Source organism: Canis aureus, chromosome 21 (genome assembly GCF_053574225.1).
Source record: "Canis aureus isolate CA01 chromosome 21, VMU_Caureus_v.1.0, whole genome shotgun sequence".
In the NCBI taxonomy this organism is placed as follows: domain Eukaryota; kingdom Metazoa; phylum Chordata; class Mammalia; order Carnivora; family Canidae; genus Canis; species Canis aureus.
In genome coordinates, this window is record NC_135631.1 from 17,310,621 (window position 1) to 17,323,090 (window position 12,470).

Here is a 12,470-nt window from a genome sequence, read left to right on the forward strand (position 1 = left end):
CCTTGAGGTGCCTGGAAAGACTGCTGGGATCTCACAGACTGGCTGTGGCTCCCTGACAAGGAGGCCCTGAGCCCAAGCAGAGACCCCTGTTGGGACGGGGGTGGGGGTCGTGCCTGCAGTTAAAGCACGATCATGCCACCCCTTCCACCTGCAGGTGGACGAGACAACACTGAAGGTCACTGCCTCGGCCAACCCCGTGTACCCCAGTGACCAGACCACCGAGGAGAAGCAATCCACGGACTCGGGGGCCTACTCCATCGGCCACTAAGGCCTCTTCCGGGGCCCCATTCTCACCCTTGGGCTCCGGGCCTCCCCAGAGGGCACCCCACCTGGGCAAGGGAAGGGGCTTTCATTTCTGCTGCTCACCCCATGAAGCCACACTGGACCCAGGTGTCTGGGCCTCCCAGTGTCTAGCAGACAGGGGTACCTGCTAAGACCCCCATCTCTCCCTCGCCCTTTGCCTTGCCCCTGTCTGCTTCCCGGAACCCCCAGGGCAGCAGCACATGTACTGTCCCCCTGCTAAAGAGTAGAGAGCATAATAGTCATGGCCGCCAGGCACTACCCCGTGCCAGGCAGTGTCACACACCTTAGCTCATTTAACCCTTAGAATAATGAGGTAGATATTAGTTTCCCTGTTTTGAAGATAAATTGAGTTCCAGAGAGGTTGAGTCATTTGCCCAAGGCCACACAGCCAGGCCGCAAGAGAGCTGGGATTTGAACTCAGATCTGACGACGTCACCCACACCCAACAAAAGAAGAGTGAACTCCCGGGGGGCATCTGCCCCTGCTGCTTCAGCCTTCCCCACAGTGACCAGGATTAGGTGCAGCTAATAAAGAGTAAGCCCCATGCTTTCCACAGGAACCCAGGCCCCAGTCTGGGGGAGACCAGCTAGACAGTGGTGCAGGGTCCCTTTCTCTGACTTGGGTGGATCTCCAGTTCAGAAGAACCCAGGAGACATGACTTAGTTCAGTCCTCAACCAGGGGAGGGCCATTCTGTTCTCCCTCTGGGACCCCCACATACTCACACATGTCTGGGCACCCCCACCCCAGGAGTGGAATTAGGCCCCCCTAGGATGCAGTGTGATTCCCAGGCCCAGGGCCCTTTTCTCAGTGGGCAGTGACCCCTTGCGACACTGGTGAACAGGCTCTAATGAGGCCCATTGCCTCTTGAGCAGCTGGCCAGCCAGGCCACCCCCACGGGGTCCTCATGGGTGTCTTCCAATGCTAGAAACCCTCTCATCGCACTCTCCTATTTACAGATGAGCAGTCTGAGGCGAGGGAAGGGAAATGTCTGGTGTCCCACAGTTAGTGGCCAAGAGGACCCGGGTGTCCTGGCACTGAGAGGAGGAGGCAGGGGAGCATCAAGTCCCCCTGCACCTCTGTCAGCCTGGCGTCCCCTCCCCTTTCTGGGCTCTCCTCTGGTGAGAGGCCCCGGAACCTCCCCAGGGCAGAGCTCAGGAGTGGGTCCAGGTCTCCGGAAGCCTGAAGGTTACACAATTTGGGGCTTCTTTTTAAAATAATACAAAATTAGGTATTAGGAGGGGCCCATAAAGGGGCAGAGAGATGGCAGGGGGCGGGGGCAGCTTTGGGAGCCACTTAGAAGGGCCTAGTTTGGGAACAGTGGGCACTTGCAAAGGCCTGACCCCAGTGATCCCCCCTCCAGGGGAGAAGGCGTCGGATTCCCTCACACGTTGCCCGTGACCCCTTCCCCCACTTGGCTTCCACCCATCCCCATCCTCAGGCTGGTGGGATCACAGCTGCCCAGGGGTGGCCTCGGGCATGGGGCAGTGTCCGGAGATCTGAGCAGCAGAGACATGACTGGAGGCCGCGTTCTGCACCCAGGGGAGACCCACAGGCATCCCCAGCAGGAATCACAGGGATGCCCCCTGCACAGGACACCGCCCCCTTCCCCCCCCCATTCCTGCGGACTGGGGTGGTCCTTCCGCAGGTGCAGCAGCCTCTCCTCTTGGGCCTGCCAGCACGTGTGCAAACTGGGGACAGTGAGCCCGCCATGCGAGCCACCAGGAACCCAGCCGCGGCTTCTGTGCGCTAGATTGACGGCTGTCGTCTGCGGTAGTAACAGCAGCTGGCCGGGCCCTGCTGCCTGGTGGCAGATCAGCACAGTCACCAACGCCACCACACGCGAATCCTGGTCCGGTTGCCGAGGCTTGTCACTAATCCTATTGGATGGAAAAAGAGATCTGGAATCCGGGGCAGTTTGAGCTGGAGCCCATACTCGCTAAGTGGGCTGTTGTGTCTTTAATCACTCAGCATAAAAGCTAACGTTTAGTGATGACTTAGCCCTGCTGAGCAATGCGTGGAGCGCGCCCCCCCCCCCCAAGAGGCTTACAGCACTTGCAACCACAGCGCACTGCAGAGCCCAACTTCATGACAACAGTGAAGGGGACAGTCATCCTGGGTCCTCGGGAAGAGGTTCACACAACACTCTCTGCCGTGCTAGTCCCCTCTTCTCCACAATCCCCCCAGCCCACGGCCACGCACAGGTACACACACCCTTCCCATCTGTGTTCCTTCTCAAAAAACCTTGTTCTTGACAAGTTACCCATCAACCTCCCAGGGGTTTTAATAGATAACATCCTCAGGAGTTCCTTCTCCCAAGAGTATTAGCTTTCTAATCAAGGGCTATTCAAGACTGAAAGGCCTTAATTAAACAGCCAAAGATGTGAAAGTATAATGGTTGAAGTGGAGGCCCAATAACTGACAGTGCTGAACATTTAAGGGATATCTTATCTACCCTGTTCTGCCTCAAGCAAGCGGCAGCCTGGAGGGGTCTGAGCCCCGCTCCATTCCCCTCCCTCTATCTCTTGCATTGGGTGGCCAGATAGCGGGCCACTGGTGTTGGCCACAGCTCATTCCCCATCCAGGAGATAAGTGGAGGCTGATAAAAAGGAGCCATTCAGCCCAAATTCCAGCCCCAGAGCTCCCTATGCAGATCTTCCCTCACGGACCATCCTCCCACCACCACAGCCGGATTCCACTGTTCTTTTAGAAGCAGAGCATTAAGAATTAGCTCATTAAAGTCTGCAGGGAAGGAACAGGCAGGGGGGGAGGGATGTTGGGAGGTCTGACCCCCCAGACAGTCCCATTTTTTTGCTCCTGGGAAGACCAACATGCTGTGATTAGTTTCCCAGCCCAGTGTCCACCCAAGACAGATGGACAGACGCCTAGAGGCAGTCCCTGGGCCCAGCATTGGTCACGTTCATTGCTACGCCCAGGCCCCTCATCCTGTTGCCAGGGGTCTGCTCACGGTCAAGGGATTTGTCTCCTGCCTTTTTACCACCTACTTGCCCCACCCCGGGGTCTCCATTCCCATCCTGTTTCATTAACTCTGGCATCTTTAGCAGCAAGGCCCCTCTGAGAATACTGTTCTTTTTGTTCCTGAAACCCTGCATCTCACCACATGCCCGAACAGATACATGCATGTACATATACTAGACGTAGATCTGTACACATGTATGCCAGACACACACATATATGCACACTCACAAATGTGCTGGCCAAAGACACACAGGTACACACATATTCACGTGCCCGCAGATTCAGGCATGTGAGGGGGCAGCGCTATACAGACATACACCGACATCCAGGCATATCCGTAAATACACAGAGATGTTAAGATGTGCACACACGCAACACACAGATACATACTGACTCATACAGATTTATGCATATTTACAAATATGGATTCACAGATACACAGATATGTACAAGTATACAAAGATTCACTCCGGCACACACCAAGATCCATATACACACGTGTACGTGTGCACTCGCAAAAATACTTGTACATTCTCCCTGTGCCCCATGTAAGACTCACTCTCAAGAAGTATATATCATCTACCTCTGTGCCTCCATCTCTCTCTCTCTCTGCATCCCCACCCCACCCCCAACAACCCAGGGCTCTCTGCCCTCTTAATATCCAGTCTTAGGTCCAAGCTTCCTATTCATCAACCCCAGATCCTTCCTGGAGCCCAGCATCCTGCCTGGAACAGAGGGCCACAGTAGCATTCTCTGTCAGTGGCCCCAGGGCCTGGCAAAGTGGGCTGAGGGAACACAGCAGGGGCCCGGGGCTTGGGGCCTGGGGCCTGGGGCCTGGGGCTGTAGGATCAGGACTGGAGCCACACTGCTACCAGATGTGGTAACTTTTGCCCCAAGGCCATCCTGGTGAGAGGTAGCTCCATCCTGGGAATGTGATCCCTCTGGGGAGATAACCTGGGGATGGGGGGTGGAGAGAGAAGGAATTGGGGTGGGGATCACACCTCAGAATGGAGTGAGGAACACAGTTCAGAAGCTGGGGACTTTGAACTCACCCACTGGTGGCTGGGAGAATAGAAAACGGGGACCAGTATCTGAGAGGCCAGGAAAACCCAGGGCTGGAGGCGCATGTGCCCTAGACTTGCCCCACCCACACGGGATCTCACTACACCCCCATACACACTGCAAGTCTTGAACAGGCAATGTCGCCTCCACGTTGGAAAGGCGCCCCACTCCCCCCCACCCTGCCCCCTATACAGGAGCCAAAGCAGGAGGGCACCACCCACCAATGAGGCGTTTCCCAGGTGCCTCTGCCCGGGGCAGAGGAGGGCGAGGGGGAGCCCATCTGGCACCCCGTTGCTCCAGCTGCACTTCCTGGGCCTGCCCTGCAGCTTCCCACCCCCCACTGGCAGTCCTCCCAAGACTGTGAAGGGCGCAATAAGGAGACCGAGTCAGGAAATGCTATGGGAAGTCTGGATTTATGGCCAGATGAAGCAGGGGGACCAAGCCTGGGGTCTGGCGGCAGCCAAGGGGGGTGCAAAGGGAAGGGGCTCCGAGGCAGGGACTCTGCGCCATGGACTTAGAAGGAGCAGACGAAGGGCAGACGCCTTTTGCATGGGGTCCACTTCCAGTGTCCCCCTAGTAGTGGAGAGCACAGTGTTGTCAGCTGCAGCCTGTGTGGCGTGTGGCCCTCCTGTCCTCCTCGGGCTGGCAGTGGTCAGGATTGCCAGCCGTGCTTCCCATGTGTTCCCTGGGCAGCTAAGGGGCATCCAGCTCTTCCCCAAGGAGGCAGTGTGCTTGCTAAGTTTCACGTGGGCTATTGCACTTGATCTTCACAATGATCCCAACAAGTAGGTGTTATCATCATCCCCATTTCACAGATGGGGAAACTGAGGCATAGTGGGGGTAATAACTTGCCTGGGTCTCAGCCTGCAAGAGGCAGAGCTGGGTGTGGTTGGCAGCAGTCTTACTCCAGCACAGATGGTCTTAGCCATGGTGCTAGCTCCCTCACATCTGGCATCCATGCTGTTCAAAGCTGGTGAATTACCTATCAGCCCGCTTAATTCCCACGTCTTTCCTTCATCCCTCACCCATACCTTACATTCACATCTGCTACTCTCACCTATCACATCAGTCACTCCTCATGGCCCTCATATCATAGGAAGGAAAGCAGCCCCCAAGCCCCCATGCCCCCAGGCCCCCGGCCTAGCTCCTATACAGGCACCCCAGCACCTGGATTTCCCGGAGGAATCTCTACATTTCAGCCCTCCTCACAGAGGACATGGCTTCTCCAGTAGAGGGAAGGTGTGAGTTTGGGGAGGTGTGTTCAAGTAACTCAAGGGGACAGTATGTAAGAGTCTCCCTGCCACCCCTGCCCCCTGCCCCGGTCCCAGTCCCTCTCACCTCTGGTGCGCAGGGCCACACAGTTGCCTCGCCCATACACACGCTGCCCTGGGGCCCAGAATCCAAAATTCCATCTGCTCCCATCAACCCACCGAAATCTCCGGTGCAGGAACTGAAGAAGTGACAGGCTGGGTCAGAGGGCAGAGGTCCAGGGAGACAGCTCCAGGGGCCCCAGAAAATGCTTACTGAATATGTGATTTTTTAACAAAATAATGTTAAAAAATTCTCACTGCCCACCCAACTAGGAGCCACATATGCCCGAGACCCATCCCTGAAAGTTTGTACACAATGACAATGCGAGAGCAGCCAACACTCCCAGCCATCACACACAGCGGGCTTCCCAAACATTACTGTGCACACGGATCTCCTGGGGACTTTTTAAAAATGCAGATTCTAATTCAGGAGCTCTGGGGTGGGGCCCAAGATTGGGCCTTTCTAACAAGCCACCCGGTGTGCCGGTGTGCTGATACTACTGGCCCATGGACCACCCTCGAGCAGCAAATGTAATGGCACTTATTCATCATAATCCCAGAGCTACCTTGAGGGAAGGGCTCCATTTTAGAGATGAAGAAACTGAGACCCCAAAGAAATCATTCAGCTAGTAGGTAACTAAGCGGAGCATGGAGCCTATCTCCTGACTCCAGTGATGTGCTGGGAAATGTTCGACAGCCAGCTCTGGGAGAAGATGAGAATACAGAGGGAGGGAGGAACGCTGGTTTACAACAATCGCCCATTTCCTTGGTGTGCATACATCCACTGGGGCAGATTTCAAGTCACAGGCATTAAGTCACTGAACATGAGGCTAGGATGAGATGCCCACAATTGACAGTCCTCCCAACCAGGTCCAAGCCAGCTCCAGCACAGCACTGCCCACTGCTTGAAGCTGGCTTGGGCTGCTGAGCTGCCAGCAGGGTCTCCTTGGAGGCAGTCAGAGAGAGCTTCCTGTCCCCAGGGTGGTTGCTGCCTCACTTACCGAGCCCGAGAGTCTGCCTCCGATCCAGACCTGCCCTTGGTTGACTCCTCTGGCCGTGCATAGGATGCAATAATCTAAATTGTAGTTGTGTATGGAGATGAGGCTGCCTCTGTAGCACCTTCTGCAGACATTCTGCAGAAAGAAGAAAAAGTAGGGTAGAGAATTTGCTGGTTTCTCTCAAGTCTCTGAGTCTCCAAGAGAGAGCCTCTTATCCCTTTGCTCAGAAATCAGAGACCCTCTCAATCCCATCTTGCACTCCCTTCTCTGTGGTCAGGAACTTTCTGCAAAAGCCAATAATACTTGGAATAATCATAGCAACCATTTGCTGAGGGTTTTAGTGACCCAGGGACTATTCCAAATACTTCTGTGTATTATCTCATTTAATCCTCAACCCTAACAACCCTAACAGGTTGGTACTGTATATCTCCATTTACAAACGAAGACTCAGAAGCCCCCAAAAGTGAAGTAACTTTCCCAATAACACAGTCAGTGAAAGGCAGATCCAGGATTGAACACAGGTATATCCAATACCAAAGCCTTTCATCCAGCATCTCATAGTGCAGTCCCCTGACCAACAATACCAACGTTAGCTGGGAATCGTTATAAATGCCAACTCTCAGGTCCCACCCCAGATTTGTAAAGCCAGAAATGTATTTTAACAAGACCTACAGGAGATCCCGATGCACGCTAGGCTTTGAGAACCACTAATCTAAAAGGGAGGAGAAAGTTGAATCCAGTGTCTTCTCCTCCCCATCCCCAGTCCTCCACGGTAGCCCCCTGCCACTTACCTGAGCGTTCTTAAATCTCTCGGGGTTCCGCACCAATAGGAAGCGGCAAGTCTTGCACCCAGGACTGCCTGGAATTTGAACTATGTCCTCTTCTTTGGGGCACTGCAAGTCCTTGTCTAGAGCAGCTGGGTCAGAATCCATGGCCTCCTCATCCTGAAATGTGTCCCAATAGCTGGAAGGCTTGGCCTCCTCTTCCTCTGACTGAATCACCTCCGGGGTCAGGGCCGAGTCTCCCTCCTGCTCCCCTGAACATTCCAGATTCTGACTCAGCTCTGCCTGTGTCTCTTGGCTTTCCAGACTGGGGGCATCATTCCCTGGGAAGAAGAGATAACCTGCTATCATCAGGTCAGGGGCCTCCCTTCTTCCAGGACCATGGACAGCTCTCACGGCCTTCCTAGAGCTGCCATCTGGAGCCAATCCTGGAAGGATCTCCTTGGCATTGGGTGAGGTGATAACACTTGGATTATAGGCACAAATGGATGAGATCCTGACTTCTGGCTGACCCCATGGGTGTGTACTGTGGGGATAGGAGGAGGCACCTGTGAGAAAAGCGTTTCATCTTCACAGGTGGGTGGGTTTTCCTGTGGACTAGCCCTGACAGAAAGTTTGGGTCACAGTTCCAAGTCCTTGAGAAATTTAATCAGAGATGAGCTGGGTCAACTGAAGGGGGGCAACTGTGGCTCTGGCCCCATGAGGCAAAAAAAGGTGCAAGAAAGAGGAGAAAATAGAAAGGTAGGGGAGATGGGAAGAGGAGGCTTACCCGGATGGAAAGCAGCAACTGTCCCCAGCAGGAGAAGGAGCAGGAGGAGGGGATCTTTCATTTCCACTCAGGCTTCGGACAGGGACACAGCTCCACCTTCCCTCCTCGTGGGTGTCCTGTGTGTCTGCGCAGCCCCTGGCACACAGTGTATGAAGTGCTGTTTAACTGCTTGATTAAGGGGCAAAGTATTGATTAGAGCACTCCTTCCTCCCCAGTGAACAGACCCCAAGCTAGAGAATTAGGAAAAGGACATGGGATAGCAGCTCAGGTACAAAAGTCCCTTTTTCCTGAAAGCCCCATCACAGTTCCCTGGGATAGCCCTTAGCTCAGACCCTTGCCCCTGCAGGAATAGGCCTGCTCAGGGTCAGAGCACTTTCATTCACAGTGGGGGATGAGGGGAAAGGATGGTGGTCAATATAGTCCTGAGGACAGGCTTCCAAGGTCCGTGCCATATTGGGCCAAGAACTCACCTTCAGGAGTCTGAGGCCTCCTCTGTCAGTGTGTCTGACTACTGCACCCCAGAGGCAGCTCTTATACTGGGCTTCTGGGGAAGTGGGAAGTGACCAGGATGATTACCCCAGGCTGGGGTGAGGAGCAGAGGAGCCAATAAAAGTCTTGCTCAGTCCCCCACCTTGAGCTCTGCTGTCTGCTGGGATTGCAGAGACTTGCCTCCTGGGGCCCACTTCATATGTGGGCACCCAGACATGCTGGTGTGCTCAGAAAGACCCCAGTACAAGCATTATTACTGTCTCTAAAGTGTCCCAGCCTGAAAAATATTCCTTAATGCCAGGAGCAGCCTTCTGGTCAATACCCCAGCTAATGAGGGAGGGGGAATCCCAGGTCTTTGGGAGACCATGTGGGGAGTAGATAGGGGGCCAGGGGAGCCTCAGCCCTCCTGAGTGCTTATCTAGACCAGGTACTTACATGCATCACATCCCTGATTCCATTCCTCACCTTCATACCATGAGAAGGTATGGTTATCCTTACTTCACAGATGGGAAAAAATGAGATTTAGAGAGGGAAAACAGCTTGCCAAGGTTGCACAGGAATTAGGAGAACGGGTATTTCTAAGTCTTTTTGGCTCAAAACTCTTCTCTCTCTCTGACTCTCCATCTCTGTCTCTCTCTCTCCTTCACTTTCTTGCCTTCTCTCCCTCTCTTTCTCATCTCTAATATGTAAAAAATTATGCTCATTCTTTTATGCTGTGGATCTAGATCAAGGTTCTCAACTTTTGCGCTGTTGCTATTTGGAGTGAAATAATCTTTGCTGTGGGGGAGGCTGTCCTGTGCATTGTAATAAGTTTAGCAGCCTCCCTGGCCTCTACCCACTAGATGTCAGTAGCACCTCCCCCAATCATGATGATCAAAAACGTCTTCCCACATTCCCACATGTCTTCTGGGGAGCTAAATTGCCCCAGCTGAGGATCACTGATCTAGAACATGCCATTTGTTTCCAATCTCAAGGCATATCTTCTGGCCAGGAGGCAGCAGCTGGAATGGGAAACTTCATGCAGAGTCATGAAGGATGCAGACACTCTGGGCCACCCTTCAACCCATCCTTACTCCCTATCTCCCACCAGCTCTCTACCACCACCAGGGTCGGGACTGGGAGGATATGAGCAAGGCATTTGTCTCAGTTGTAAAATTTAAGAGGGCAAGAGTAGTCAAGAGAAACAATAGTCAAGAGAAACAGTATTTTAATGTAATCTCTCTTAAAAATCAAAATAAATGCAAAACCCCATGATGAACAAAATAGCAAAATTTTAATCAATCAAGCTCTGGCCAAATTCACTGCAATCCAAGGAGAGACCAGCAAGTGCTGAGCCCTGATTTTGCTGGATATCACCACCAAGGGCTAGAGGACTTGTCGGGGTGGGTGTTTCAACTCTGTGCCATCCTAGCCACATCCTCATGAGTGTGCATATTTGATTCTCAGATTCCAGTCCAGCCCTCCAGTACACAGAGCACCAGGAACAGGTAGCCCAGAAGGTGAAAAGGCCTGGGCCCTCCCCTCCTCTGCTGTCTCAAGAGTACCCGCAAATGGAGAAGTGTCTGAGGGTTCATTTCTGCACCCGATTGCAGAGTAACAGCCCTGCCCATTATCTCCCTGGCCCAACAGACTTGACTCTTAGCTTCTCTTCCTAATTCGGGGCCTGGGGGCTGGGCCAGTTCCAAGCTCCCAAAACCCCATCTCCAGATTTTGAACTTGTGATCTCTTCAGTGGAAGGGCTGGACCCCCTCCCCATTTTTCTTGCCCATCCCAGGGCCCAGCCAGAGATATCATTGCACCCTTTGGGGTGACCAGTAAAGTCAGCTAGCACCTTTAACCAACATAGCTGAAGGAATGACGGCTCAGAGGGCTTGAGATATAGCAAGTGAGAGACAAGCCTAAACCCAAGGTCTTCCAGCTTCTTAGCTGTGTCCCATAGCTGCCTTCCCTCTGCTTCCTCTCTCGGACCTCCCTTCTCTACAACTCGCCCCTCTCTGTGTTCTCCCCCATTTTCTTTACATACAAACCCTGGGCAGACAGTCCATTGACTTCAATTACCTCTTCAGTGACCACAGTGAGGTTTGCCTTGTTAAAAAATAATATTTTGTCCACCATGAACAAAACACTGCATTTCCTCAAGGCTTTTATACCCGCGATTCTACTTACTTAAGTCTTAAAATCATCCTGCAAATTAGGTATTGTCATCTCTAGTCTATATATCTACTGCATGAGCTCAGAGAGGTTGAATGACTTGCCCAAGTAGATGCAACTGGCAAGGATTGGCATGTGTGACCCTTGTCTGACTCCCACATCCTTGCTTTCTTTGATATGCCCAACTGGATTAGCCTCAGACATTCTAGCCAGTGGTGCCAACGTGTTCAGCATCCATGAGGCTCTAATCCTCTGCCTTACTGTTTGCATTTATATTCACAGGGGTTTCAGACACTGCCTCTCATCTCAAGATTCAGCCCAGTTCCACATTGTGCAGAGGGTGGGTCTCTCTCTCTTGAAGGGCAGTTTAGTGTGGTGTGTCATGGAATCATGAGCCCAAAGCCAGCCCTTCCGTGGCTCTGTTTTCTCATCTGAAAGCGAAGGCTCATGACAGCACCTCTATCTAATGAATAAAACTCCCAGAACAGGGCCTGGCATATGGAGTTGGGAGGTGGCGCTTATCAGGAAACCAGGACTGGAAATGTGACCCCAACCAACAAATAAGCACTGAATGTTGATTGAGCTCCTGCTCTATGCTTTGCACAGTACAAGGAACTCCAGGGATTCTCAAATGATGCAAGTTAGCTTTACAGAGCTGAGTTAGCATCTTGTTGAAGATGGAAAATGACACACAAATCCATATTTGGGGATGTAAAGCCAGTCCTCTTATTTTATTTTTACTTTTTAAAAACTCTCCTTGTGGACATATAACATGCATCCAATAAAGTGTACTAGAGAGTGGACTGCTCAGGGGACTTTTACAGAGTGAATATACCCGTGGGATCATGCCCAGGTCAAGACACAGAATGTTTCCAGGCACCCAAAGGCTCTTTCATGGCTCTTTCTTGACATTAATCCCCCTACAGAGGATCTCTGTGGACTAGAAGACCTGCTTCTGTCACAACACACAGCCCCAACAGAAGAGACTTACGAGGAACAAGACAAAGTCCACTTACCACTTAGCATAAAGCCTGGCACTTAGTAAATGCTTAATAAATGGGAAAGACTGTTACTCTTTATTACACATTTTGGAATAAGGGGAAGCCATGCCTTCCCACAGCAGAATATAGTTGATGAGGACAAGAAGTGAAAGTTCTACTTCAGTAGCATCGGCCAGAGCACCCGGCCCAAGGCTGAACCTGGAAGACTGTTTCCAGAATTCCACCATCTTTGAAGTCAGCAGACTGTCATAGAACAGCAGTTACAGTGGGCTTCAGCTGGATTTGTCTTTCTCCATTAGCTGTGTAACCTTGAGCAAATGGCTTCTCCAATCTGGGCCACTCTCAAAACATATTAAGGTTCTTGATTTTCCTCTAGGACTCTAGAGCCACCTGTAATTCTCTGTATATGAGGAATCCAGGAGGAATGGGGGCTTTAGGGCATTGACTCCTTACTTTCTGCTCACCTCCTTGGTGGAGCAAGGATTCGGAATGCCACTTCCGATTGGGATTCCCTCATGTCCAGCTGGGTTGGAGTCCTATGCTTCAAGATGAACCCAGGGGTAAGGGAGTGTGTCTTGCCTCTCCACTATGCTCCATCCCTAGACCACCATGTCCTGGAAGCAGCCAG

At 52.4% G+C, this 12,470-nt stretch overlaps 2 protein-coding genes across 3 annotated transcripts in view; one reads left to right on the forward strand and one right to left on the reverse strand.

Moving 5' to 3' along the window:
• The window catches only part of P2RX3 (purinergic receptor P2X 3), a 29,483-nt gene extending 26,787 nt beyond the window's left edge, over nt 1-2,696 (forward strand). The window contains exons 12-13 of one of the 2 annotated variants that reach the window (XR_013360013.1): nt 155-837; nt 1,950-2,696. Coding sequence is in view for 1 of the 2 variants with exons in the window: in XM_077863310.1 (XP_077719436.1) it covers nt 155-268 (114 nt within the window). In the remaining variant the exon portion in view is untranslated. Of the gene's footprint in view, nt 1-154; nt 838-1,949 lie in introns of those variants that run through there. The other variant, XM_077863310.1, reaches the window with a different exon arrangement.
• Nucleotides 2,697-4,856: 2,160 nt separating this feature from the next.
• Nucleotides 4,857-8,332, reverse strand: LOC144292654 (proteoglycan 3-like). The gene is made up of 5 exons (XM_077863312.1): nt 8,202-8,332; nt 7,442-7,755; nt 6,654-6,785; nt 5,681-5,792; nt 4,857-4,915 (listed from the first exon to the last, which is right to left on the reverse strand). Exons 1-5 carry the CDS (start codon nt 8,260-8,262, stop codon nt 4,857-4,859), a joined length of 678 nt encoding a protein of 225 aa, XP_077719438.1. The 5' UTR covers nt 8,263-8,332.
• Between the last annotated feature and the right edge of the window lie 4,138 nt (nt 8,333-12,470).

Bases quoted from the DNA above. Each gene is read 5' to 3' on its own strand.
- LOC144292654 (XM_077863312.1), bottom strand. From the start codon at position 8,262: ATGAAAGATCCCCTCCTCCTGCTCCTTCTCCTGCTGGGGACAGTTGCT. The intron at 7,756-8,201 runs GTAAGCCTCCTC...TCTTCTTCCCAG, and splicing joins AGTTGCTGCTTTCCATCCGG to GGAATGATGCCCCCAGTCTG. The intron at 6,786-7,441 runs GTAAGTGGCAGG...TTCTTTCTGCAG, and splicing joins AGAGATTTAAGAACGCTCAG to AATGTCTGCAGAAGGTGCTA.